The following is a 26317-nucleotide window of genomic DNA, read 5'->3' on the forward strand; positions in this document are numbered from 1 at the left end:
CCCAGTCCAAATTTGGCAAAACAAGTTCCTTGTTTTTAAATTTGATGGATTTTCTCCACCTAGAAAGCCACAGGTGTCACTTTTGAAAAGGTCACAAAATAAGCCTGGGAAGACTTTTCTGTCAGGCCTTAACTTTTATACTACTGCTTAACCAATACTCTAATTCTTGATATTCATTGTTTTCTGGCTCTCTTTTTTCCTTTCAGCATTCTGAGAGGAGTGCTTACTTTCTAAAACAATGGGTGCTAGAGCTCAAGACTTTATCCTCCCCATTCTAAACACCCACCCACCTCTAAAAATAATTGCTCAATGTAGTTAAGTAGCAGACATTTTCCTCTACTTCAGATGGGCCCCTGATATTCAAAACCAGCTCCAGGGCTGTCATGACGTTCTGGTTATCTGCTCCCACGAGAGATTATGCCCCCAATATACCGGTAATTGTGTGGGATGAGTAGGAACCATCTCTAGTTTTGCATCGTGAAGGGCAGTTGTGGGATTTACGGCTCTTAAATGAGTCTGTACACCAAGACAAATTGGACTCTGAACAAAACATTGCAGCATATCACAACCCCCAAAGAGGAATTCTCCAAACCCACAACAGGAATTCTCTAGTTCAGAACGAGGGATCCGGGATTGACTTTTTCTTTTTGCACATCATGAGACTTTTCCGTGGTATGTTATAGTGCTACAAAGCTGGAGTTTACATGTTGCCTGTGAACAAAATGATCATTTATACCGTACATAGTGAGCAGGTGAGGATGATGGCACATGGCAAATTGAAAGTGTATTGGCTTTAGCTTTGCCTTCCTTCAAGACATCCCTGTGTGGGGACAGGGTCGTTGTATGCTGTGAGTTTAAAAAACATTTCCCTAATCCTCATTCCCTCCCTCCTGCAGTTACTGTAAATTATTAGGGGGCTGAGTAAGTGGGTTGTGTCTTCCCCATTTATTTCCATACCCCAACATTCCATTATATCCAGATGCCTCAAAAAAATAAAAAAAATAAAAAAAAAAATTTCAAGGTCTTTTGGGGTTTTTTCTTTTCATTTACAGAAACTATACACCTGCGTATTTGAGGAACTGCCCAACCATGTAGATTGAAACCACTACTTTAGTTTTGCTTCCAGACTGCTAAGCGCTCAGCTACTAGAGTTCACTGTTTGAGAGAAGTGACAGTGTTACTGTTTACAAGCTACAGAATAGCAGTAATAACCGAGCAATAACTAGAAATAAACTGTTGGACCAAAAATGGAAGCAATAATGTCTGCCCAATAACAAGGACGTGTAATTTTAAAAAATGGATAGACTAAAAAATAAAATGCAGACTTAGAAATCAACCATGTAACAGGCAATCCATTGCTTGCATGATTTAAGAGGAGGGTGGAGAAGAAAAGAGTCAAGCAGTATTTTTTAAAAAAACCACCACAATTTTATTAAAAATCTTATAATACATCTCGAGTACACCTGAACTCGAAGGCACACTGTGGAAGAAATAATTCAGTCTTCAAAAATTTGGGGTTTTTTTACACTGCATTTTTCACTTTGTACTGAGCATAAAACAGCACCAAAAGCTTATTTTGCTCAAAGTCAATGGCATACTTAGGCTTGCCTTTACTGCAGCCATATAATTCAGGCAAAGAAATTCTAGTATCCATTTAGCGTGGTAATATGGTCTGTGACAGAAAGATGGCACCTTTGGTTCTTTTCAGAAACACTGCATAGACTGACAGTATAGGTTATTAAAACAGTAAAACAACTCATCTTTAGCAGATTGTATGCACTGTATGAAAGGCACAAATTCTATCACAGTTATCCAAACATTATGGGTGAACATATGCGGATTATATTTGAATGACATTCATCTTGTTATCTAATGCTGCTACTGTGATAACACTAACTTAATGCACAGCATTAAGACCTCACCCCTTAGTTCTTCATCTCAAGTATGCAATAGCAATTAGCATGTCACCTACACACTTGTTTCCTCATAATCAAGCATATACAAATAGGCACTGCAGCAGAACAAAAATCTTCAGCATTTCCCAAAACTGAACTACAATGACAACAGGAAGGAACAAAAACATCCAATACTCCAGCAATGTTAGCTGTTAAGCCTTTTGTTGGTACAGGGTACCAACTGCACATAATAGCCTCACATGGCTGGGATTACCAATTCAACTGAACCCAATGTCCACAGCAAAAATGGACATCAGCAAATGTGGGAGCTTCATGGCTGTCCACAACTGAGCAGACACTAAATCTCCACAGATAGCAATCATTTTAAACAGTAAAGTAGTTTTAACTCTTTAGCACATTATTGCTTTTTTAAAAAAGAAAAAAGAAGACTGACCTGGGTTGTCACTAGCTGGGCCCTGATCAAATTCTCTGCCTTTTAGCAGCACAATTTGGAATGGAATATTCTCCCGATGACCTCTTCACAAAAAGAGACACTCTGCCACCCTCATTCTTTGCAGTTACACAAAGAAATCGTATTTCTCACAGCTGTTCCTTATGCATTTTCGATACAGGCACAGTATCTTCCACAACCTGTTTTATCATCACATCCCTGCAAATGTCTCAAGAGTAATCTTAACATTTACAGCATTGAAAGTCACATTTTTTTTTTCAAATTGAGCTGTGGCAGGTGGCCCCCAAATTAACATACATGATTCAAATTTACACCCTGAAAACATAGTTGGGTGTGCACACACATACATAGTAACAGTACCATTTAGAGAACCCATCTCCCCTCTCACAAACAGCTTCATATCCTGCTCAATGACTTGCAATTTAAGTATCTTTAAAATACCCTATTTGTACTGCTGCTCCCTCACTGTACTGAGCTGTGAGCCATACACCAAGATACAGCTAATAAACTTTTATCTTCACAATATCTAACCGTCACTTCCTTGACATCACTTTAAGATTCTTCTCCAAGAAGAGCAAAATCTCAGCATTAGAAAAGCAATGAAAACGCTATACATAAATACAGCTATTTTACATTTAAAAATTCAAGTAATGTTCACCATTTGGAGCAAGTTTAGAAATATGCAACTTTCAGCATTGCACTCTTGATCAAGCCAAACAACTGCAGTCAAGGTAGCCTGTTGTCGGTGCTCTTTCAACTAGACTTTGTCGGCTGAGCATGTCAAATATACTTAAAGTCATAATTTTGTAATAGGATGAAATACCTACTGACTGGATTAGGGGGAAATTGATGTGTACTGGAGTTCAACCACAACATAACGTTTTTTGAATATTATCAAGTCCCACCTCAGAAGTCTGAAAACATTAGTACTTGGGAGTGCTAATTTAAATTTCAAAAAGCTAAAAAGAAATGATGTGCACATCTTTCTATGCATTTTGATTCTCCTAACATATCCATTATCATTAGACATGCTGTAGTACAAATACAGTACATGCAGTCTATGCTGTAATCATGTGTTCCATATAATTTCTTCTCTTGCTAAATCCTGGTATAGAAGAGAAATGACTTCTAGTTATTCGTTTCATTAGTCCTTTCTGAAACATTGGTTTGATCCACTTTCAGTGTTCTGGAGAAATGCAGATTTCATGCAGCTGCAGTCTGCCTTGACACATTCTTTGGTTCTTTACTTGGAACACACCAATCATCTGCTTCTATAGTGGTTTGATAATGCTTCGAAACAGACTTGTTGAAAACAGGAAGTTTCTCTATAGAGTCTGTGGAAAGGGCCTGGAAAGCAAGACCAAATATAGTTAGATTACACCATTACTATCAATGTAGTAAACTGATTTTTTTACTGAGCCTAGTTATGAGCAAACATACAGCCTGGAACAAGTTTGATTCAAAGTTTGAGACTTGATTGTTCTGCCAATCTTTTGAGACTGAAGTTTATGATGGACCACACTTATAACAATCTTAAAGATAGAACACTAACTGATAATACAGGAATGACAAGTAGCGAGAGAGACTAAACTCAGTATTTGTGGGAAAAGCAAAGTCAGATTATTTTTAATGTGAAGGTGGCCAATCTACATTTATTAAGAACTCTCATTTTGGCATTATTTTTTTAATTTATCACATTTTTTAATTTATCACATTGTAATACTTCCATATTTCTATAAAATAGCCAAGATGGCTTGTAATCCAAATAATAAAATAAGTTACAATGACCTACTTAGACAAAGGCAACAGCAGTCTTTTGAAGAGCATATTCTGCAAAGACTCGCTGATGACTAATGTACAATTGATACAAAGTACTGTCTTTAAAGTAATAAACCTCAAGTTACTAATAAATTAAAAACAAACCTGATTCAAATAAGCTGGTGATAGGCACAGTTGCAGCACTACAAAATTACTGGGATTGGGGACGGGCAGAACATACCTTTAAGTAGATGAGAGCATCTGTTCCATAACCAGAGATGGAACACAGATTGAGGTCCCCATGGAAGTATTTAGCATACAGGCGAGAAATGGGTAAGCCATAACCAAAACCAGCCTAGAAAGAAATGAGGCATTTTGTTAATTGGAACAATGGGGTCCTTCTTTCCTAGGCTAAGTACTGTACAAGTGTCACTGTGCAGATCCTATTGGTATGGAGTCCCAACGAAAATGATGTGCTCTACAATGATTCTTCACAGGAGAAATATGAGGAAAGCAAGTTCTCTCCTGTATAATGCAGTCGTAGTTTGCATTATAAACAAAGGCAATCTAAAATAATGCAACACAACTGACCTAGTTTTGGAGGCTCCTCAGTGGTTGCTTGTCTACATAATTAGTAATGCTGAACAGAAAGGGGAAGAGGTGGAAATACATGCCAAGTATAGGGTCACTATCAGGTCTGGGAGAGGTAAACCTGCGTATAAATTGTACACACCAAACTACAGGAGGGGGCTAAGACAATACTCCTCTCCTCCCAATACAGAAACCCTGATGTGCACCCCCATCCAGAGTCTGAATTTGTGCAACCAGAACAAGGCTGTTTCTATGAATTGGAAGTGATCAGCATGGTTGAGTCACTACAGATATCAGGCGTGCTTACGTGTACACCTGGAAGCATTGTTTTTGTCAATGAACTCAGAATCCAAGTCCTTGACAAGAACAAGGGCCGCTACAAAGACTCAGCTCTCATCTTACAGCTTAATTCTTATAGCTTCATCTCTTACCAGAGGAGTAGAATTCTTTTCCATCACAGGTTTTGGTGCTGTAGAATATGTGTAGCTGAAGAGGCTTTCTATTTTTCTCACTGGAACACCACCCCCTCTATCAGATATCTAGTTGAGAACACACACAAAAGGTATTAAATGCATGTTTCTAATCCTTGTTAAAGTATCACTAATGCCCGCACAAAGCCACTAAATCATTTCTGCTTTAAGGATCATCCTATATCAAATTTGCTTATCTTTTCCTTAAAAATCAATACTGTCCAAAACAGTATTTGGCTAGCGACAGCTTGTTGTAATTTTGCTGCAATTCACTACCCATCTATTCCACACCAAATCTTTTTAAACCTATGAGACTCTGGATGCTTCCAGGCGGTCACTATTTTGGGGTGGGATTCAGTCACATACTGGCAATACAGAAAGTGCTAGGGAAATGCATGGAAAGAGTGAGATAATGCTGGTGATACAACATCATTTAACCTCCTCAAAAACAAATCAGGAAAAATGCTCAATAAACAGGTTGTCTGGAAGTGCCCCATTTGCAAGTTTATATTATATATTGCACCTATTGTATTGGGAAAAAAGCCTTGTAAGATACCTTAATTGACAGGTCTTCCTTTCCAAGTACAACGGTCACCTCAACTGGATCAAGGGAAGGTTTGTTTTCCTGGTGTTCAACAGTTGCTCTCATTGCATTCTAGGAGAAACGAAGAATCAGGAGGACTTAATTCAATCTGAGTTGCTCTAATTTTTGCCATTTTTAATTCCAGTCAATATACTAAAGTATCATTAGATTTCTATTCCACTTCTTCCTTCCAAAGGAGTCCAAGGCATCAAGCAAAATAGTAAAAACAGTGCTGAACAAATGCTGCTGCTAACGCACACATAAATATGGAGGCGAAAAATGAATGTTTCATAATTGCAAACACAAACCTTGAAAAGTTCAAACAGCATGTGAAAGAGGTGGGATGGTACATATACTATGTGGATAGGCTGTCCAGCTGCCTTTCCTGCAGGAAGATGCACAAACAGTAATCAGCACACAGCTGCTATTCAATTTCAAACAATTGTTATTGTGTGTCCACAATAAATGCTTTTAATTAAGATCTGTGCATTTAACACTGCATCCTGAAATTTGTTATCCTTTATTATTCTATAGTACTGTAGTTATGAATGTTCTTGTTTTGCAGAAGTTTGTATTGTATTGAAGAAGTACAAACTTCCTGCAATCCATCCTTCATGAGCAAAAACATTCTTGAACTATTATAATAGTGGATCTGCAGCTAAGCTAATTTCTTCTTTTGATTTCTTTTAAGGAAATGTGGATGCCAACCCTATCAGAATTACATGTCCATGTGCTCATTCAGGTCTGGCATATTGCATCATATGAATGAATGCAACCGTGCAAATTTAGCACTTTCACAAGGGGGGGAAATGGTAAGCCTCCAATTCTAGACAAGTGGGTCAGCAATAAGAGCAAAAAGCTTCTAAAAGGAGAAACCAAAGAGCTACCCTGATACGGTGGAAAAGAGGAAAATGCGCTCACCATTCACTTGAGTAAGCTTTAAGTCTGGAGAAGCGAAATAGTATTGGTCACAAAGCATCTGGGCACTCTGGAAAGCATCTGGAATTCATTTTAATAAGAAAAAATGAAGCACGATTTAACACAAACTCTTATGCATCATTAGGCATATCCTAGATACTAGACTACTCCAGGCTGTGCTCTCTAGCATTGAAATAAGGCTTCTGTATACAGAAAGCTGAATTATAACTGTCAGCATTAAGGCACAGAATGCCACTGAAATATCAGTTAAATATTACCCAAGACTTCTAACTGCACATGTCTGTCACGTGGAAATCAACAGATCTTGCATGCAGCAGGCTGAATAGGGCTGTACCCAACAGAAATGCAATGCCACCTGACAGCATGAGAAAATTCTGATGACCCGTTAAAAACAGGCATTCCACCCTTCATTCACTCACTACTGAATGTAAAAGTGTGCAACTTGCCACGATCCCTGTCTCATGACTGTCAGAATATGCAGGTAGGTATGCACATGAACATATGGAGTTGTCTTATACCATAGTGCAATTGACTCTTCCACCTTCCTAAGCACAGTTGACTCTTGACTGGCAGAGGCTCTCCAGGGTTTTAGGAAGAATCTTTTCCCAGCCCCACCTGAAGACACATGAGAAGGCACATGGGGCCTTCTGCATGCAAGGGAAATGCTACAGTCCTTCCCCAAAATATTCTGCACTTAGATGTGAAGCCAGGATACTCATGAAAGACTGACAATTCTTTCACTTTCTTAAACTGGTAATGCATCTAAGAAAAGGACATATTCTCTACACATAGCTGAAGCCACCAGGGGATGCTGACAATTTCATATACGTACCATGCACCAAATCCACAACGTCACAGCAAGGGTCAATGCATCCAATGTGCTTTGGATTACCCACATTGTTATTGTTATCAAAAATAAGCGCTGTTGAATTAAAAGACAAAATGGTCAATTTTTTTCCAGGTTGCTCAACAAGCTATCTAAAGGATTATTTTTAGCAATAATAAAAAGGACAAAGTGCCACCTTTTGGAAATTCCTCCCAAACTTCAATTCCACCTTTTAAAACCCTGTAATGTCGGGGACAATCCGGACATATGGCAGCCCTGTCTTATCTCTCCTTCCCACAAGAGCTCATGGTGACATAGAAGGGACTATCCAACTTTATATTTATAACTGCTCTGTAAGGGATGATGGGCCAAGAGTCAGTGATTTGCTGAAGGCCATCTAGTAAGCTTCATTGCTGAACTAGGTTTTATCTGCTATTCTATCTACTACAGTGAAGTGCTTTGGCATTTACATTTTTCTAGTCTGGAGGCATCTGTATCACAATGCATTTCCCCTTGTGTGTACTACTTTACCAGGTTTTAGTACTGGAGTTGTTATGTACACACATTTCATTGCTCTTTAGCTATACTGTTTATTACCTAACTACTTTCTGCTTTTGACCTTTGTTCTTCCTCTCATAATAATTTATATCATTTACACTTGTCATTTTTCTTTTTACAACCAGCAAAGATAAATGATTAATAAAATCCACAGTTCATCAAATATTTCTAAGAATGTTTGACAAAAACATTAAAATCAACTTGTCAAAGGAATGGAAAAACAACTTACTGTGCTGGTTTATTAACATTCGAATAGATATCCGGTTCATGTAAAAGCGATCCAAGAAGTACTGGATGTTTTGATTGATGAATGGGTCCATCTTGGAAGAATCTCTGTATTCTAGAACCCCTTGTGCCATTGTGGGCACTACATCATGGTGCCGATTTCGGACTTTGACAATGGCATCTATGAAACTGGGAAGGGGGGGATAACTTTAGACTTGGCCTATCTGACGAAGGCAGCAAAGCAAAACTGAATTAAGTTATTTTTTTCACCATTCATTCTGTCAAGATAATTGAAGCATCTTAATGTTATCTTGACAGTTTATAATTTATTGCTGACTTATTTTATTTCAATGTGCCATTTTTTGCAGTATCAGGTGTCAGATACTGTTAAAAGCTTTTGATCATTATCATATGATCAGTAGTCTCTGTATTCTGAACTGAATAATGTTCATGCTTAGTTAGTTGAGCAACCCATCAAGTCAGCTGTTACTGTGAAGCAAGTAAAGCTACTAACAACACAACTCATAAGAACTTACTTTGATAGAACTTTGTGGTCATCTGATTTTTTGTCATGGAACTCCACCAGCTCCATTAGGCTTTCAACATACCTGTTAATATACAAAGTAAACCATGAATTATTCATACAGGCCAGGGAAAGTTGACTGGAGAGATATGATTGCTTTAGCAATTCAGTAACTCGGTGACCTCAAGTAGAAGGCAAACTATGAGCAAACAGACTACTAGGACTTCAGTTAAGTTTAGGAGTAGAAAAATATATTTTAAATTCCTATGTGCCTGCCTCAATGTTTGTATGCATGCCTCTTAAGCTATCTCCAGCTCACTATTATATGTTTTTTTTAAAAATGTGTGTGGTATCAGTTGGTATACAGCATTGCACATACCAAGGACACAAACAATGCCACCAAATCTGTGCACAAACACAGCAGCTGTTAAAACGCTGTTCCTTTATCTTGATTGTGCAGAATGTCATCATTATGATAACACTACATGGGCAGAAGACAATTATGTGAGGCTTCACAGCATCTTAGTTCACATTTAACAAGCAGCCATGGCAGCTATAAAATGACTCCAGAGGATGCCATAGTTGTGCGTCCAGCACGTGCTTTTCTATGCTATGGCCTTGATATAATGACCTGCATTTTACTAGCAACCTGTCAAGCTTCCAATACAGTGGTACCTCTAGTGACGAACTTAATTCATTCTGGAGGTCCGTTCTTAACCTGAAATTGTTCCTAACCAGAGGCGTGCTTTTGCTAATGGGGACTCTTGCTGCCGCTGGAACACGATTTCCGTTCTCATTCTGGGGCACAGTTCTCAACTCGAGGTAACTCTTCCAGGTTAGCGGAGTTTGTAACCTAAAGCGTTTGTAACCTGAGGCGTTTGTAACTCAAGGTACCACTGTAAAGGATCTTGTTACTGTTGCAAAGTAAATATGAAGCTTTCTGAAATTTAAAATACAAAAGCAGGATTAAGTTGAACGTAGTAAAATGTGTTACGTAAGTTTTGCTACTTACCAACTTTTTACCAACTGTACTGAAGGAGTGCTTAACAGTCGGCTAGGGAGGAAGTCGATTTCTTTTAGGATATTTGCTAGCCTCACAGGAAGTTCATGCCGAAGAAAAGAAAAAGATGTTTTCTCGCATGCATTAGTTGACCCTGAAAAACAAAAGCCAGCTCGTTTAAGTTGTTTTCCATATAAGCACCATAAGGAATAGCTTCAAGATATCATATGTCAACTTTATGTTATACAATCAAGTAGCTCAGCTACCAGTGCAAGATCGTGTAGCGACTGCTAGTTATTAGAACTAAAGGATGTTTTGCACAATGGCAGCAGTAAATACAAAGTAATCTCTGAAAATCATCAGGTGTCTTCTGCTTGTCACACATTTCCCAATACCAATGTGCTCTCAGGGAACAGAGCTATGATATGACTTACCACAGATAAAATCAGCTATAAACTATTATTGATTTAAGCCATATTATATGTAGTTACAATTTCTTGGTAAGGATTAAGAAAAAGGTCTAAGCTGCAATCATATGTGCACTTCCTTGACAGTAAATTGCACTGAACTTGGTAGGACTTAGTTCTGAGTAAACATGTACAGGACCATACTTGGGAAAAGTGGACTAGGCCACATCCCAGCTGTGTTCCACCAAGTGTTCAGAAGAATGATGAACACTATCTGTCTCTTGAGATATTAACAAACAACCCCCCACAAATGCATATAAATTTCACAATGCTTTACTCTATTTTAAGTTCAACAAGTACAGTACTACTTAACATTAAGAGTATGTAATTTTAAAATGCCTTTGGCTTTTCTACAAGTAAAAATTGTGGGCCCTCACAGAAAATAGAGATGAACAAAAGCCAATCATTGCTAACCAGCCACAACAGAGATCTGGTGAAACCACAAGCATGTATAGAAAGCTTTGGCAAAATTACTACTGCTTTAAATAATTCCTTTTAGCTGCAAGTAGCAGACCACACCTAACACACTGGCATGTGTATTTATATATCTAGCAGTTGAGTGATTAATATTTTTTTCTGCTTATAAGTTGTAAAGTTTTAAACTGTATCTACTAAATGAAAAACAGCTTTTTCTATCACACAACAGACTGACACTGATGGCTGAAGAATGACTGAATACAGTGTCAGCAATAATAAACTAACAAAGCCTACTATGGGTGGCCAGGCTAAAAGTAATAAACTGAGCAATGCTGAAAATTACTTATCCAGTTAATCAGAACTAGAGGACAAAATCCTATTTTCATACTTTGTGACTTGAAGTTATTACCATTTTTTTCTAGCATTTGTAATAGAACATGTGAAGCAACTTGAGCCAATGAGAATAGAGTAAACAACTATGAAGATTCCTAGAAAGCACCCTTGAAAAGCTGCCATTTTTAAAAAAAGGTAAAACTGCTTCTTTATAGTTTTTAAAAGCTAACATTAAAAAGTATAGAACCAATTTCAGTGACTAAGAAAAATATAGTTTAGAAACACAGGCATGTAGACAAATGTTTACTTAGGTGAACTATTTCCAAATGCTTCACATTTGATTGCATAATAGATTTAATAAGTACCTTAAGTGAGATGGGCGCACAACCCCAGAGTCTGTCAAGACTGGCCCGTACGGGCAGGGGTACCTTTACCTTTACCTTTTTATGAAGGGAAAGAGCATACAATGTTATTTTTTTAACTTGAGAATTGAGAATTCCTGTATATAGTAATTTCTTGCAAAACTCTCCCTGCACATTTGCTTTCTAATAGAACCAAAATTGTTGCATAACAAAATTGTTGCATACCAAAACCACAGAGAAAAAAAGATGAAAAAATCTATATGCTCAACAGGTTGACAGTTCCATGGAGCTCTGTGCAGTCCTAAGATATGCTAACAACAAATGAAAACTTCAGCTGGAGTACAAGGGCAAAAGATGAATAAACCAAAGGCAGTTTTGGGGATCCTTAAAGATTTGTAGCGCAAGTTTACTCAGAAGCAAGGTTAATAGTCAGGGCTGGCACACCAAGGTGAGGAAACCACCTTGGGCAGCATAATCCAGAGGGACAACAGATCTCAACGTAGATCTTTATTCCCCCCTTGCACCTGACACAGATCTTCACTCACCCCTTCCTCCCTGGTGAGGAGAGAGGTCACCATTTTGTGGTTTGGTTCAGGTCCTAAAATGTCTTGGGCTGGCCCTGTCAATAGTGCTCACTCCCAGAGAAGTGTACATAAGATTGCAGCCTAAGAGATCGTGGAATAAACTCCTTTGGACTAGATCCCATAGCATCAAATGTGTGGATTGCATCAGATGAATTCACTTGATGAACCAGACTCCAGTCCACAGAAGCTGATGTAACAAAGAACTTGATTAAGCACTTTAAGGTAGCCGAGACTTGTTTGCTTTTGGTTTTGCTGTGATAGATGCACATAGCTACCCCACTGCAATTTGCTTGAATGCAAGCCAGTAAGAAAAGATGGAGATAACATTCCACACCCACCCCATCCCTCTTGGGAGCATTATCCAGACACACACACACCCCAAAGCAAAATCGTTTTCACCCTCCTTTCCCTCCTGGCCTCAGCTTACATTGCTTTGGAAGCCCAACCCATGAATACAAGGACAGAGGACCAGGGGTACCCCCCACTTAACAGAATGAGCCCCCTAATGCAACAGGACTGACTTCCCACAACTTGAAGTGAGTGCAGTCATAGACTTTGCTATCTGTAGCAGCTTTTGCCAACCTGGCGCCCCTCCAGATGTTGTCTGGCTGTGTTGTCTGGGGCTGGCAGTCCAACAGCATCTGGGGGGTACCAGGCTGATCTATGGGGGAGGGGGGTCCATAAGACCATTAAGCCTTATGGCCTCTCCACACTAAACTAAACTGCACTTCTTACACACACACACACACACACACACACAGTCATCTCAAGCAGGACCCTACTAGGCGGTGTCCCAAAAGGCCATCTCCCATCACCAGCGACCACCTCAAACCCCCCCCCACCCTTTTGCTCTGACATTGCCCCACAGCGGCCACCCCGTGCCGCCCCCACTCTCCCTCTCTCACACACGCGTCGATCGCACCGCAACTGCCCTCACCGAAATCCAGGAACTGCTTGATGGACAGCGGCGACGGAGAGTAGCGGGCAAAATGCTCCACCTCTCGGGGCGCCCGCTCCCCGCCCGCCAAAGGGGCCGCGCTGCGAATCGCGATGCGAGCGGCCTTCATGGCTCCGCGGCGCCAGCAGCAGCGAAACGATGACCGTGAGCAACGGGCTGGAGTGTATGTGTTTCTGCGCGGTTCCTCCGCTCGAACCGTTTCGCCTCGCGCCCTGCACGTGCGGCCCCTTATTTACCACTTCTTAACCCTCCCTCCGGGGGGCGTGTCCGGAGCGCGAGCGCCAAGCCACGCCCCCTCTCCGGAGGCTAGCTGCCCCGAGCTGGCTCTTCCCACAGCCACCTCCCCCCTTTCCAGGTATCTCGCGTGCGTGTGTGGCGACCTTTAGCCCTTCGCCGCTTAGAAGGCTGGGCTGCTGTGGGAGGAAAGGGAGAGGGGCGTGGCGGAGGAGGCGGCGCACGGAAAGTGGGTGTGTCTTTCTCTCTCTCTCTCTCTCTCTCGACCCACTTGCCCTTGTTTACGCGGTTGGGGGATGGAAGGACACGGTGTCATCCTCCCTCGTCCAAGTCCCGAGCCTTAGTTCTCTCCCCCCCGCCCCCCTCCTGCCGTTGGAGAAACCGTCAAATGACCGGCGCGAGACTGAGCCCTTGGAGTTGGGAGGGCGGGGGGAGAAGAGAGAATGGAGCGCGGCCAGACCCGCTCGTCATTGGCGGGTCGTTTTACCAGAAAGGGCCAATGGGAAGGCTGTATCCGTACTGTGGGCGCTTTGACTTCGGGCGGGCCTCGGGCGATAAACAGCTCGGCCCGATTCCTGAGGGAGGAGGCGGGATGTGCCGCTTTTTCCAAGAAGCAGGAGAACACCCGGCGCGGGGGCGCTTCAAGGGACGGGAAAAGAGGCCGAGGGGGTGGGGGCAGGGCCGGATTTAGGGTTGATGAGGCCTTAAGCTACTGAAGGTAATGGGGCCCTTTATATGTCCAGCTGTCCTTTCTCAACAGTTTGTCGCTGTTTTTTGTGCTGAATACTGTATATGCTTTATGGTAGTTGATGGACCTAACAGGTATCTGAAAGCCATTTGCACATGCAGAATGCCGGCACCCTGTATATAGAAATGAGCAAACCAGTGATATTTTAGGGAGCAGGCTAGCAGGCGGGGCCCATTGCTTACATCCCAGGAGCCTACACAACACAAAACGCTGTTGCTGTATGTAGGTTTTATTTTACTTGTTTTTTATCTTATATTTGGAAATGTACACCCAGTTTTTCCCCCTTTAATTTTTTTGGGGGGCCCCAAGAGAGTGGGGCCCTAAGCTATAGCTTGTTTAGCTTATATGTAAATTGTGGGGGAACGTGTGGTGGCGGCTGCACATTGTGAGAGAAACTGCTCGCTCCCTGAAAAGAGAAGAAGTGCCCTTCTGAAAAATTATCCTCCCCACCCTAGCAAAACATCCTAAATATAAACCATCCCGTTTTAGCACACAAATCAAGATGTGCTCCTTCCAATGGTTTCACGGACTTGAGACTGGAAGGGGGTTGTTTTCTGGCACTGCAATCTGTTTGTTGTCACGATAGCATGATTGCAATATCTTCACATTCTTTTGAGGGGAGTTGGTGTTCAAGAAGCACTAGGAAAGTGAGGCTTTTAAAAGAATGCTAAACGTGGAATTAGGCATCGTTCGAACCATGGAGGTGGGGTTCCCCCCCCAAAGGGTAGCGTCATTCCTTTTTTATATACTTTTTTTTTACTTTTATATACCAGCATTTCTCCATGATGTGCAAGGAGAGGCCATACATGGTTCCTCCCTTCCCTGTTTTATCCAACAACAACCCTGTGAGGTAGGTTAGGCTAAGAGACAGTGACTGGCTCAAGGTTGCCCAGTGAGCTTAATGAGTGAGTGGGGATTTGAACTCTCATTCCATAAGTGCCATAGGAGCCAACTTCTAGGGGCTGTGGGGGCTTCATAAAGTAGATGGGCATTTCCATTCAAATGGTGTGTGTGCACTGTGTTGATTATGCGGGGTGGCCACTCTTTTCTTCCCAACCCTATACAGTACTGCATATAACACCAATGTCTAACAACAAATGTAACTGAAGAACCTGAAGAGACAGTGCATGTGCTTTTGAAAACGAGGGGAAATTATTATTTTTTTAAAGAATAAAAGGAGTGTGTGGCACCCCCCAGTATTTAAAGAGCCCCCACCCCTATTACATATAAGAACCAGAACATAAACCTATGAAAGTAGAAAAGAGCAAAAAATATCAATGTTTGGTCTAGATCCTAGGTACTGCACCCTCACTAAAGGAGACTGTATGGATGATTCACTAAATGATTGTAGGATGGTGTGTATACCTGAGCTTATGGCTTCAAATTCTCTTTATCTTATATGCTGCTTTATTACAAAAATGACGACTAGACTACTGATCCTAAAATGAATAGTTAGTTGCTCAACCACCCCTTCCAGAACCCACTGCTCTCAACTGACTCTCAACTGCCTCACATTCAAACTCCCTTTCAAATCCTCATCCAATCCTCACTCACCACCAGAATTCCACACTCTCCCTTTCCCCCTCCCTCCTTGACATTCCCATAATAATTCTGATACAATTACCTTAATAACCCTATTACATTCAATATTTTATACATGGTGCTCCCTATAATCATACTGTTAGAAACACTTGAGCTTTTCATTCCTGGTTCCTAGGAAATGGGGGTGAGCAAACTGCAAGTTCTTTATCCCTGTTCTAAAAACCAAATGTCTTCCCCCAAATGATCCTGGGAATTGTAGTTTGTTAGGGGTTCTGGGGATTGTAGGTCTGTGAAAGGGAAGCCACAATGGCATGAATCATTTCGGGGGAAGTCATGTGCTTTAAAGGTGCATTGGATGCTCTTTAAAATATAGCATCATAGAATTGTAGAGTTGGAAGGGACCATGAGGGTCATCTAGTCCAACCCCTGTAATGCAGGAATCTCAACTAGATGATCCATGACCGATGGCCATCCAAGCACTGCTTAAAAACCTCCAAGGAAGGAGAGTCACTGCTTCAGGCCCTAAGGGCTTCTAGAGCAGGAGAAAGCAAGCTTGCTCCATCCTCCATGTGACAGCCCTTTAGACTTTAGTTATTGAAAGGACTGCATGGTGTGGATCTCATATCAGTGTTATGAGAGTGTAAGCAACACATTTCTCTCTCCCCTTTCTCCACACCATGCAGAATTACAATGGTAACCAGAAGCCTGGAGTTTGGAGCCCAGCCAGGGCTGGCTGTGGGCAGGATCCTAGTACTAGATGACCCTTGGGAACCCTTCCAACTTTGCCATGCTCTGATTATATCAAGCAGCTAAAGGAACAAAAAGATGCTGAAACATTTGGGAATCATAGGAACACTCTCCCCACCAGTGGCTTCCAGCAAGAGCTTGCATCTTCCTTAGAAGAGAGGCAGGCTAGAACAAGGGGGGGGGGGGAAGGCTCAGAGTTCGGGTAGGTAGAAATGCCAGTTGAGTGCCCTATACTATAGGAATGCTTCCTTCCCGTGTCCCGCACCCTCATGCGCCAGACTGGTGCTAGCGTGGCTGGGAGCCAGGTGCCTGCTCATTCCTCCATTTTCTTTGCAGGGAGGGAGACTTTCCCCAACATATACTTTGTTCTGGCCAAATCCCTGGAGTGATGTAACGACCCTCAGGTACTGGGGCAGAGGGAAGGAAGGGGTCCTTGAGAAACACATTTGGGGAGTCTGTGGCTTCCAGCAAGTGCTTTTCAGAAGCATTGCTCCCTCCCAACAGGGGAGGCTGAGCATAGCCATCACAGCTTTGATAGGCCTCTCCTCCATGCAATTGTCTAGCCCTCTTTGAAAGCCATCCCATCCAAGATGCTCTTGTGATGCATCTGGTTCTCCAATGCTTCCGTGCCCCCGCAAGGAGATGACTATTGTTAGATCCTTTGGTTAACATCTATCTGGGCTGGAAAATATTAAGAATCAGAGGACTGGTGAGCTTCCCTTGAAGCACAACTGATCAAAGGCAGATCTGTTAGCACCTTGATAAAGATGCTCAGACGACAAAGGATGCTATCATACCCCGCAAGCATCTCAGAAAAAGCTCCCAAGCTGATGGAGAAGAGAGCAGTTAAGTGGTCAGTGGGGCTCCAGGTTGCTGTTTCTGGATCCCACCACAGCCCTTCCAAGTTGCCCAAGAAATCAATATCATGACAGTATTTTCCTTGCACCTCCTCCCCATGATCCCACGTGGGGCCTTCTCAGACATATGCTGTGTCCGAACCAGCAGATCCCACCAAACCAAGTAATCGAGGACCCAGTCAGAAAAGGAGTGTGCACAGTCATACTAGAAATAAGTAAAATAACTAAACAGGCACTAGAAGTCACCCCAGAACTGGCCCTACTGAACACCTTCCAATATAACTGCCCACTCAGAATAGAAAGAGCTCATAACCCACCGACAGCATACAATTCAATATGGCTAACTTAACCCAACAACCCCCCTCACCCACGCACAAACAAATCCCACTGTGGCCAGCCAAAGATGATCAACCACACCCTAGGCCACCCCAACCTCTTTCACTATCAAGGAAATATAACAAGCGAATAGAAAGAGAACTTCCCCAAGTGATGCTGACAGAAAAACCCCAAGCATACATTAAATAAAAGAACTTAAGCTTTTCTACCCCAGTCCCTCTCACCTGTCCCGTCTCCTGTCCAGGGCTGGATTTAGATGAAGAAAGACCCTAGGCTACTTCACTTGTGAGGCCCCTCCCAATCCCTCACTCTCACGACTAGAAGAAAATGGAAGAGTTATAAACAAAATTGAGTGAAGCCAAGGATAATGGTGGGTATTTAAAATTCTGCAATTCACAATTTCTCCTCTAAAGGACATCAGAAAACTTCATCAAAATTTGTTTATCTAAGTTTGTCACTTTCAATGTAAAGAATGCTCAGTGTGGACAACCTCTCTTGAGACATTGTGGCCCTTAATTCATTTTTAATTCTTTTGAGTCTTGAAAAACTCCTCTCTCCGAGCAGTTCGTGACCATAAAGCTAAGAAATATTGCTTCCACATTAGGAAAGGCCATCTGAATTTTTTCCTTGTATATAATTTGATAAAGGTCTGTATGAGACAGAGAATGCTCTACTGTAAGCCTATGGCTTTTCTCACGCACAAGTGAAAGTGCAAAAGTTCATCAATAAGTTTCAGGTCAGTATCTTCTGGGTGTGCTTTCATCAACAGTTCAACTCCTTGCTGAATTTCTTGCTTAGATGCTATCAGAAAAGCAAGAATGGAACAACAACTGTGCAACATCACTGTAGGCAGTACTTCTTTTTAAATTGGCTTCAAGTGCATCTTAGGATGCACTTGAAGGATAAAATAATTTTATCCTAAACTTATCTCTTGAAGAAAGTGCATCTAAGGCATCAGGTGCACTTCTGTCATTTTTTTTGCTGTTCCCTCACTCTTTGTCTCCTTGTTTTGTAGTTAACATTTGGCTTTTGCTTGTTTCTCAAGCTCATCAAAATCTTCTCTTTAAAAAATCCAGAAGTGAACTGTACAAACTTGCACAAGAACTCAATAACAGGTCTGATTTCTGAAGGGCTCTGCTGACCTTGTGAAAATGACCTAGCACACGGATTTATATCTCTTAAGATTCTGCAGATTTTGGCTGTGAACTAGGGCCCCACAAATTTTTTTCAAGTTGGGCCCTACAGTTTCAAATTGGGCCCCACTGGCTGGCCCTGAGTCTCATTGTTGCTGGGCCCGAGTTGCCCTGCTCTTGGATGAAGTCTTGGGTTTGCAATTTTGGGAGAGGGGAGACTGCCCGCTGGTGGGCTGAGGAGGCCCCCTCGATTTAGAGGCTTCAGTCTACTTAGACTATACATAAATCCGGCACTGGGGGCAGGGTTTACCAAGGCCCCCACAATATTTTATTCAAGTTGGCACCCCTGGTAGGTCCATCCGAGTCCTACAGTTTAATCTCTACACCATGTTGGCTCTCCAACACTTCACCAGATAGTGAGCAAGCTGAAGAGTTCCCCAGGAGTTTTATTAAGGCTGGATATTAAAGCAAACAAACAGAGGAGGGGCATGGATTAAAAAAAATACACCCTGAATATACACTCTGTTGTTTCTCTTCCACTGTTTTTTCTGTAACACACGAATCCATTTGGAATATGCACGTTATTTGAAAAAAAAAAAAACACCCATGTAGTCCTCAGGGATGCAGTGGCACCCTTGTAATCTTCATCTGACTTCTACAAAGCGTCTGAACACACACACAAACTCACATCCTGATCATGAGATGGCAAGGGTGATTTTCTCTCTTGAAAAGCACATGTAAAACAATCACTCTTTTCCACTTCCTCTTTCAGCTCTATGTCCTTTTCAGTATTAATTCTGCTGTTCTCTTGCAAAAGCAATATGTGTGTGCGCATGTGCTTTATCACTTCTTGTATCTTTGTGGGATAGTATGAGGGAGAGGGGTAAGAAGTGACCATTGAACTAGCACACACATCACTTCCTCAAAAATCCAAGTGTGCCAGTGGGCATAAAACTGGTCAGCAACCCCTGATTTATATCATGGAGACCTGCACCACAATCCTGTAAGCCAGGGGTTGCCAACCGAGCACCTGCGGGTGCAAAGGCTTAATGGATTGTATTCCAGGATAGGCTATGTATCCTGAATGGCATGCTGGAGCAGCTTTAGCTGGGAACTTTGGGTGGCAGCCAGTAGTTTGGTTTCTCTCTAGACATGTCCTTTAGTAGGTCAGTCATGGTTACCTACTTTGACTTCTTAATCTGTTTCTTCACTCTCCCAGGTGAACATTGCAGTTTTAAGTGGCTGGTGTAAATCCTATAGGAGTTTGTCCTTGTCTGAAGGTCTGGAGAAAATGTGGCTATGTTTGATGTTTAGTTGACAATAGATCATGTGATACGCTCTTCATGGTAAATATAGTAGTTTGTTGGTATCTGGCATAATAAGACAGTGTTTATGCCAATTGAATAGTTGCACAGTGGTGTTCAGAAAGTGAACCTGCTGTGTAGACTTGTGAAGAATCAGTTTGATGATGAGGTGGAAGTTGCTCCAATTCTAGCTGTATTTCTCAAGGTCCCACCCCTCATACTGGTTTCCCTATCCTTTCTTTATGTATCCAGCTAGTCTGAATGCTAATGCCTCTTCTCTGCAAGGCCATTGGGGTTGGGGTTTTTTGTTTTGCTCTGCTTCCTTGCAGAGGGCAACCCTCCCCTGCATGAGGTTCAAAATACTCCCATCCTGATGCCCAAAAGTCAGCAGAAAAACTGGAGTTTTTCCAGGCCCAAGTACCACCTGAGATATTTGTACATATAATATACTGTATATCAAGCACTGAATTCCCTCTGAATAAAGGCAAAGAAAAATCATAGAACACACCAGTAAGCCAATTACTAAAGGAGCTGATCCTTTCAGCAAGGAATAATAATAATAATAATAATAATAATAATAATAATAATAATAATAATTCATTTATACCCCGCCCATCTGGCTGGGTTTCCCCGGCCACTCTGTGCGGCTTCCAACCAAATATTAAAAACAATAAAGCATCAAACATTAAAAACTTCCCTAAAGAGGGCCACCTTCAGTTGTCTTTTAAAAGTAAAATAGTTGCTTATTGCCTTGACATCTGCTGGGAGGGCATTCCACAGGGCAGGCACCACTACCAAGAAGGCCCTCTGCCTGAGCTCCTAATCAAATTAATTTGTGAATAAAGGCCAAGTGTAATGCAAGCTTTGGTATTACAGCTGCAGTCCTAAGAACACTTGCTTGCTGATTTATATTTATGCTCACCAAATATTACACAGGCTGCCCAAGATGGCAGCTTAATATTGTAAATGGGTCATTTAGAGATACAAAACAGGTTGGTGGCAACAGGTTCTTTTAACTTTCCAGATTTTTCTTTGAAATAGTAAATGGAATTAAATTGGGGGAAAATATGGACTGGCATTTTCATGCCAATGGTGTTGTGTGTACTTCCTGCACAATTAGCACACATCCCACAATAATCACCCATCTGTAAGCACCCACAGATAAAAATAAGGGCATACAGGTTAACTGTACTTTCCCATAGTAAGAATCATCAAGCAAGTCAGTTCCCTACCCTTGTTACATAAGGCTGCAGCCTCTTCTTGTGAGCTGTGTGCTGCATTCATTTACAATGCACAAGAAACAATATTTTATAGAGAGCTTGGAAAAGAAGATGAAAACTACAGAATGACAACCTGAGACATTCACACTCGCAGAATTTTTAACAAGGCATTCACAAAAGGGGAAAGAAGTGTCAGTGATTGATTAGAGTCAAGAAATGAGAAATGTTATTGGTAAATAAAAGGTACTGTAAAGGTAAATGACCCCTGGACAGTTAAGTCCAGGCAAAAGCGATTATAGGGGCGCGGGTGGCTCAGTGGTCCTGGTAAATAGGGGCAGCTGGAAGAACATAAGGGCTTAAGTACCATTAAGCTGTGTTCTTAGAAAATAGGTGTAAGTTCAAAAGGCAAGTGGTTGAACTTAATAAAACTGCATGCTTATTAAACCCATGGGCAAGGGTTGCCATAATGGCATTTTTTCTCAGAGTTCTCTGCTGGCTTTATCACTAACCAGCCTTATCTTGCTAGACCTATTTGTTTCGCTGTGCTTGTTTTTCCACTGACTCCTAACATTTTCTAAATTTACTCTCCCCCTTTTGAATCCTCAGACAGCTGTTGAAGCTCTGTCTCCCTAGCAGCAGTGTTGACAAAAACAAAAGTCACTAAGGCTGAAATCCTATACCCACCTGGCACTAAATCCCATTGAGCTTAATAGGTAAACATGCTGTAGCAGTGCAATCCTATACCTATCTGCTCAGAATCAAGTCCCATTGAATTTACATGGGCAAAGGATTGCAGCCTTAATCAAGAGATTTAACAAACCATTAAAATTTAAAAATAAGTTAACATTAGCTGCTTTTTTTGACATGATTATATTGGCAGAGAAAGCTGTTTGGATTAGCATGGTTAAAGTTTATTCAATCTGCCTGCAGGGTATGGGCTGCTGTTCTGCAAATGGGTATAAACATCGGGGTGGCAACAGGGTTGGAGTTGTTTTTCAGAAATGTCCTTCCTTGTAATGGTCAACCAAAACTTGGAAAGGAATCATAAAGAAAGAAAGAATCTGTAGATTTGCTAATCCTGTTTTGCTGACTTTGATCATAGCCATTTTGCCCTCAGAACATTCCAACAGGAGTTACATATTTAATTTTTCCAAGCCATGAAGCTGTTCAGTAACCCTTACCTCCCTGCAAAATTTTCTATACAGACTTTAAAATACAGTGAAATGAAAAGAACAACTAGAGCTGTTGGCTGTTAATCCAGCTTTCCCCTATTGATAACCTATAATGCACAATTAAACAGCTTTGTCAGCTTGCTGGACGCAGAAGACATTTTATCTCAATGTGAAGTTTAGTAGGGGAAAGTTCACGGAGCTGTGAACAAAGACTTTCCATTCGGTGTGTGGCAGCACTGAGATACTTTGCATTGCCTCCACGGCTCAAGTTTAGTGGGGGAAAGGTCATTTCTAGCGGCAGAGGCACTGAACAACATCCTCCCTGCTTCTCATATTTCGTAGAAGTCAGAGTACAGTATTTGGATCACTTCCCCACTGCACTAAGCCTAGATGGTAAAAAATGTGTCTGCATCCAGAATAAACTTGCAGTAACAAACATTCATCTTCTGTAAACAGGAGGCAGCCTTCTGCATTTTTCTCTGGTTGTGGAACAGTTTACTTGACCCATTTGGAACACCCACAAACCTCTTTTTTAATACCCAATGTACCTGCATTTTAAATTTAAATATTTTTACCAGAGGTTCAAATGGAGGGGAAAAGTTATTAAAATCATTTTCCATGCACAGCCTACATGGGTCCCTTGCCTGTCCATATGGCAAATGTCGGGACCAATGAGCTGTGTATGGGCTGAAGACTGATGCAAGCATGACCACCTTGTGAATTGTTCAGTCTGGTGAGAAGGCCTCACCTCCTCTGAGTTAGCCAGGCTGATGTGGCTTTGGAGTTTAGCAAGACTGGCACTAGTAGTATGGCTGAACTTTATTTTTATTTCTATTTTTGGCCCCTTAATTTTGATTTTGCCCTGTTGTGTATAGTCTGGATTATTTCACTGAAGTACTGACAAAGGGATATTTATTGTATTGTTTTTTTCTTATTTGACAGTATTGATAGTTTATGTTAATAAGCTTTTCATGCTTTTTCAAGCATTGTTTATTTGGGTAATAAGCTGGAGGTTTTTTTCCTTAAGTGATTCATAAATTTCACAAAACAAATAAATAAATTACCTTTCTAGAAGCTTCTAAGATTGTTGTTTGCTCTAGTAAAATGTTTGGCCCAATGCAAGACATGATATTCTCTATCTTTCTCCCTCTCTATCATATTTTGATGGAGAGAGCATCACCTAGCAAAGGCTTCTAGCATGCTTGACTATACTTAAATAAGTATAATGCACCAAGAAAACTGGAACAGTCAGATAATGTCAGTCCTTCGCAGTCAGTTGACATTTCAAATGACGCACCTAAAGACCTTAAAGTAGAGGAGATTCTCAGAGAACACAAGAAGATTATATAGGACAAGCACCAATTCACTCTTGCAGAGTAACAATTCATTTTGATTTCATAACCTGTGAAGTGGTATGTTAAAAATAATGAACTGTAAGGAAACCCATGAAGAGTGTGATTATCAAACCTTACTGCATCTGACCTTTGTTTGCTGACTTTTATTGTAAGGCAGTCAAGACAGATAATTTATATCATCCCTTTCCTGTACTTTTTAATGACCTTAGATTTAAATTTTTTAAAAATTGGATGCATCAAACAAAAAGTTAGGCAGCCAAACAAAATGAAGGCATCCTTATGTATTAGAACTTCTCAAGGTTGTTATTTATAAACAATGTCTTAAAAGCTAAGCACATTTCCTAGCAGGGAAACATGACTCCTTGCCCTTATCCAGACATGCGTCATACCTGTTTTTGTGCATCCATTATGTCTCACTCTTTTTAAATAAAACTTCCTCTTTAAGGCTGCTTTTCAGAAATATTGAGTGCAGTGTTTACCAACTGGTGCTGAGCAATGCATTTTCATTTGGCTGGCTCTGGCTGCGTGGGAATCCTATTGAGAAGACTGGCGGCATATGTCTATCAGCAAGGACCAGTTGACTGCTCCTGCTGATGCAAATATAAAGAACAAGGATAGATTTTTTTTTCCAGGTCACAACCTGAAAAATGAATTCTAGAATAAATTTCTATAATTTAAATATAGCAGGGAAGGCTGTAACCAGATGACCTGGACACTTGCTCACTGTGCTATCCATCTGGTAACAGTTGATGGGCAACTCCAAGGCCCCTCCTTCTCTTTCTTCTTAGGGTTCTTTATGTTTAAATCAAACTTGGTTTGGACTTTCCTTCAAATAAAGGTCTCCTTTAAACAGAGGATACATGACCATTCTAAGTCAGGTGTGTGGGAGAGATCCAAATCAGGAGTCAGGGGCCCAATCTGGGTTGAATCCCCTGTACCTACTATTTACAGTACAGTAGTACCTCGGTTTTTGAACGTCTCGGAAGTCAAACGTTTCAGTTTTTGAACGCTGAAAACCCAGAAGTAACTGCTTCAGTTTTCGAACGCTTTTCAGAAGTTGAACATGCCACGTGGCTTTCGTATTAAGTTTTCCGCATAATGCCTGTAGGAGTTGATAGCAGTCATTCACTTACATGGAAGAAAGTAAAAGGGAACACCTAAAGGCAACATTGTCTGGTAACTTGTCCTTTCATGACCCTAATGTCTGGGGATGTGAACAGATCCTCTCCCCTTGTGTCTCACTGATTGAAACCCATTTCTTGTGTCCCATGTTTTAAATGGGAAACTCTGAGAACCAAACCAATCTCTAGCTGCATTGCCTTCCTATAGGTTCCATTTCTTGATGTAGTGGAATGCTGGGAGAGTGGGATGGAAAATTAGAAACTCGTGTAATATACTTGCAACCTGTCTACCTGGTGGGTGTGGTATTTCTAGGAGGAGGATTCATGTGCTCAATGGGATCCTGACCATGTCAACTCTGCACAAAGACACATTGCACTCCTTGCTGGATCCATGTCATTGTAGAGCAGGCCACTCAGTGTCGTGGATGGAGATAAGCTTGTGGAGCCTAGTTTTTGCCCTTACCACAACAGTGTCCCCTTTACTTTTTCCTGTATGAGTGAATAGCAAATTTTGATCAGAGAATGGAAATGAGAGCACTTGAGGACATCACCGATGTGGGGGCTATGCCATGGAGGCTGTATACATAGTAACTTCTACTCTGGCTCTAGTGTGTTATCATCACTGATTTTTGAATCCATGTATGCACAACATCATACATCATCATATGCGGGTGGCAGGTGGCGCTGTGGGTAAAACCTCAGTGCCTAGGACTTGCCGATCGTATGGTCGGCGGTTCGAATCCCCGCGGCAGGGTGAGCACCCGTCGTTCGGTCCCAGCTCCTGCCCACCTAGCAGTTCAAAAGCACTCTTAAGTGCAAGTAGATAAATAGGTACCGCTTTATAGTGGGAAGGTAAACGGCGTTTCCGTGTGCTGCGCTGGTGCTGGCTTGCCAGCTGCAGCTTCATCACGCTGGCCACATGACCTGGAAGTGTCTTCTGACGGCACCGGCTCACGGCCTCTAGAGTGAGATGAGCACGCAACCCTAGAGTCGGACATGACTGGCCCGTACGGGCAGGGGTACCTATACCTTTACCTTTTTATGCACAACATCAGCCATGATGCGTAGCTATTCTGTAGTTTATTGAGAAATACTTCTGCTTGATGTTTCAAACCAAAAGAAAATCTTAAGCCACAGTCACTTCACAGTTGAGCTGTGGGTCTATGTTTGAGACAGCCACTGCACATGTACAGATAACAGTGCATGCGTAGGTGAATGAGAGTTTTGGTGGGGTTGCAGGGGCAGGAAAACGGAACAGGGAATGTACTTTGGGTGATGAAAGCACCCCCACTTCCTCTCTAGTGTGTACAACAATGTCCACGTGTGACTTGAAATGCAACTGGTGTGGGTGAGAACAACCTCGCTGCATTTTCAGCTCCTAATGTGTACATAGCCAGAGTATCCCACTTGTTCCCATCTGCATAGAGCCACATGGGTTCTGTTTTTTGTTTACACTGAAGTGTGATTGAATGCTGAGAAACTGAAAATACAATGTAGGTAGATTAAAAAATATCTAGCTATTCGGTGTTTAGACCTTGTCATGGCTCCAATTAATTCCTGGTCCCAGCTCGACTAATTATGGAACAA

General features: G+C 41.6%; 2 protein-coding genes across 8 annotated transcripts in view; one reads left to right on the forward strand and one right to left on the reverse strand.

Annotated features, from left to right (window-relative positions):
- Positions 1-1405: 1405 nt before the first annotated feature.
- On the reverse strand, positions 1406-13250 carry PDK4 (pyruvate dehydrogenase kinase 4). Its single transcript, XM_079948187.1, has 11 exons — positions 12941-13250; positions 9853-9994; positions 8854-8925; positions 8322-8506; positions 7541-7630; positions 6691-6768; positions 6078-6154; positions 5743-5841; positions 5148-5255; positions 4367-4480; positions 1406-3714 (listed from the first exon to the last, which is right to left on the reverse strand). Exons 1-11 carry the CDS (start codon positions 13068-13070, stop codon positions 3571-3573), a joined length of 1239 nt encoding a protein of 412 aa, XP_079804313.1. The 5' UTR covers positions 13071-13250; the 3' UTR covers positions 1406-3570.
- Positions 13251-13293: 43 nt separating this feature from the next.
- The window catches only part of DYNC1I1 (dynein cytoplasmic 1 intermediate chain 1), a 240409-nt gene continuing 227385 nt past the window's right edge, over positions 13294-26317 (forward strand). For 2 of the 7 annotated variants that reach the window (XM_079948163.1, XM_079948167.1), the window contains exon 1: positions 19586-19904. In XM_079948163.1, coding sequence (XP_079804289.1) covers positions 19902-19904 — 3 coding nt within the window. In that variant the 5' untranslated portion in view covers positions 19586-19901. Of the gene's footprint in view, positions 13317-19585; positions 19905-26317 lie in introns of those variants that run through there. The other 5 variants (XM_079948166.1, XM_079948169.1, XM_079948171.1 and 2 more) reach the window with 4 other exon arrangements.

Source organism: Podarcis cretensis (genome assembly GCF_951804945.1).
Source record: "Podarcis cretensis genome assembly, chromosome: 12".
Taxonomy (NCBI): Eukaryota; Metazoa; Chordata; class Lepidosauria; order Squamata; family Lacertidae; genus Podarcis; species Podarcis cretensis.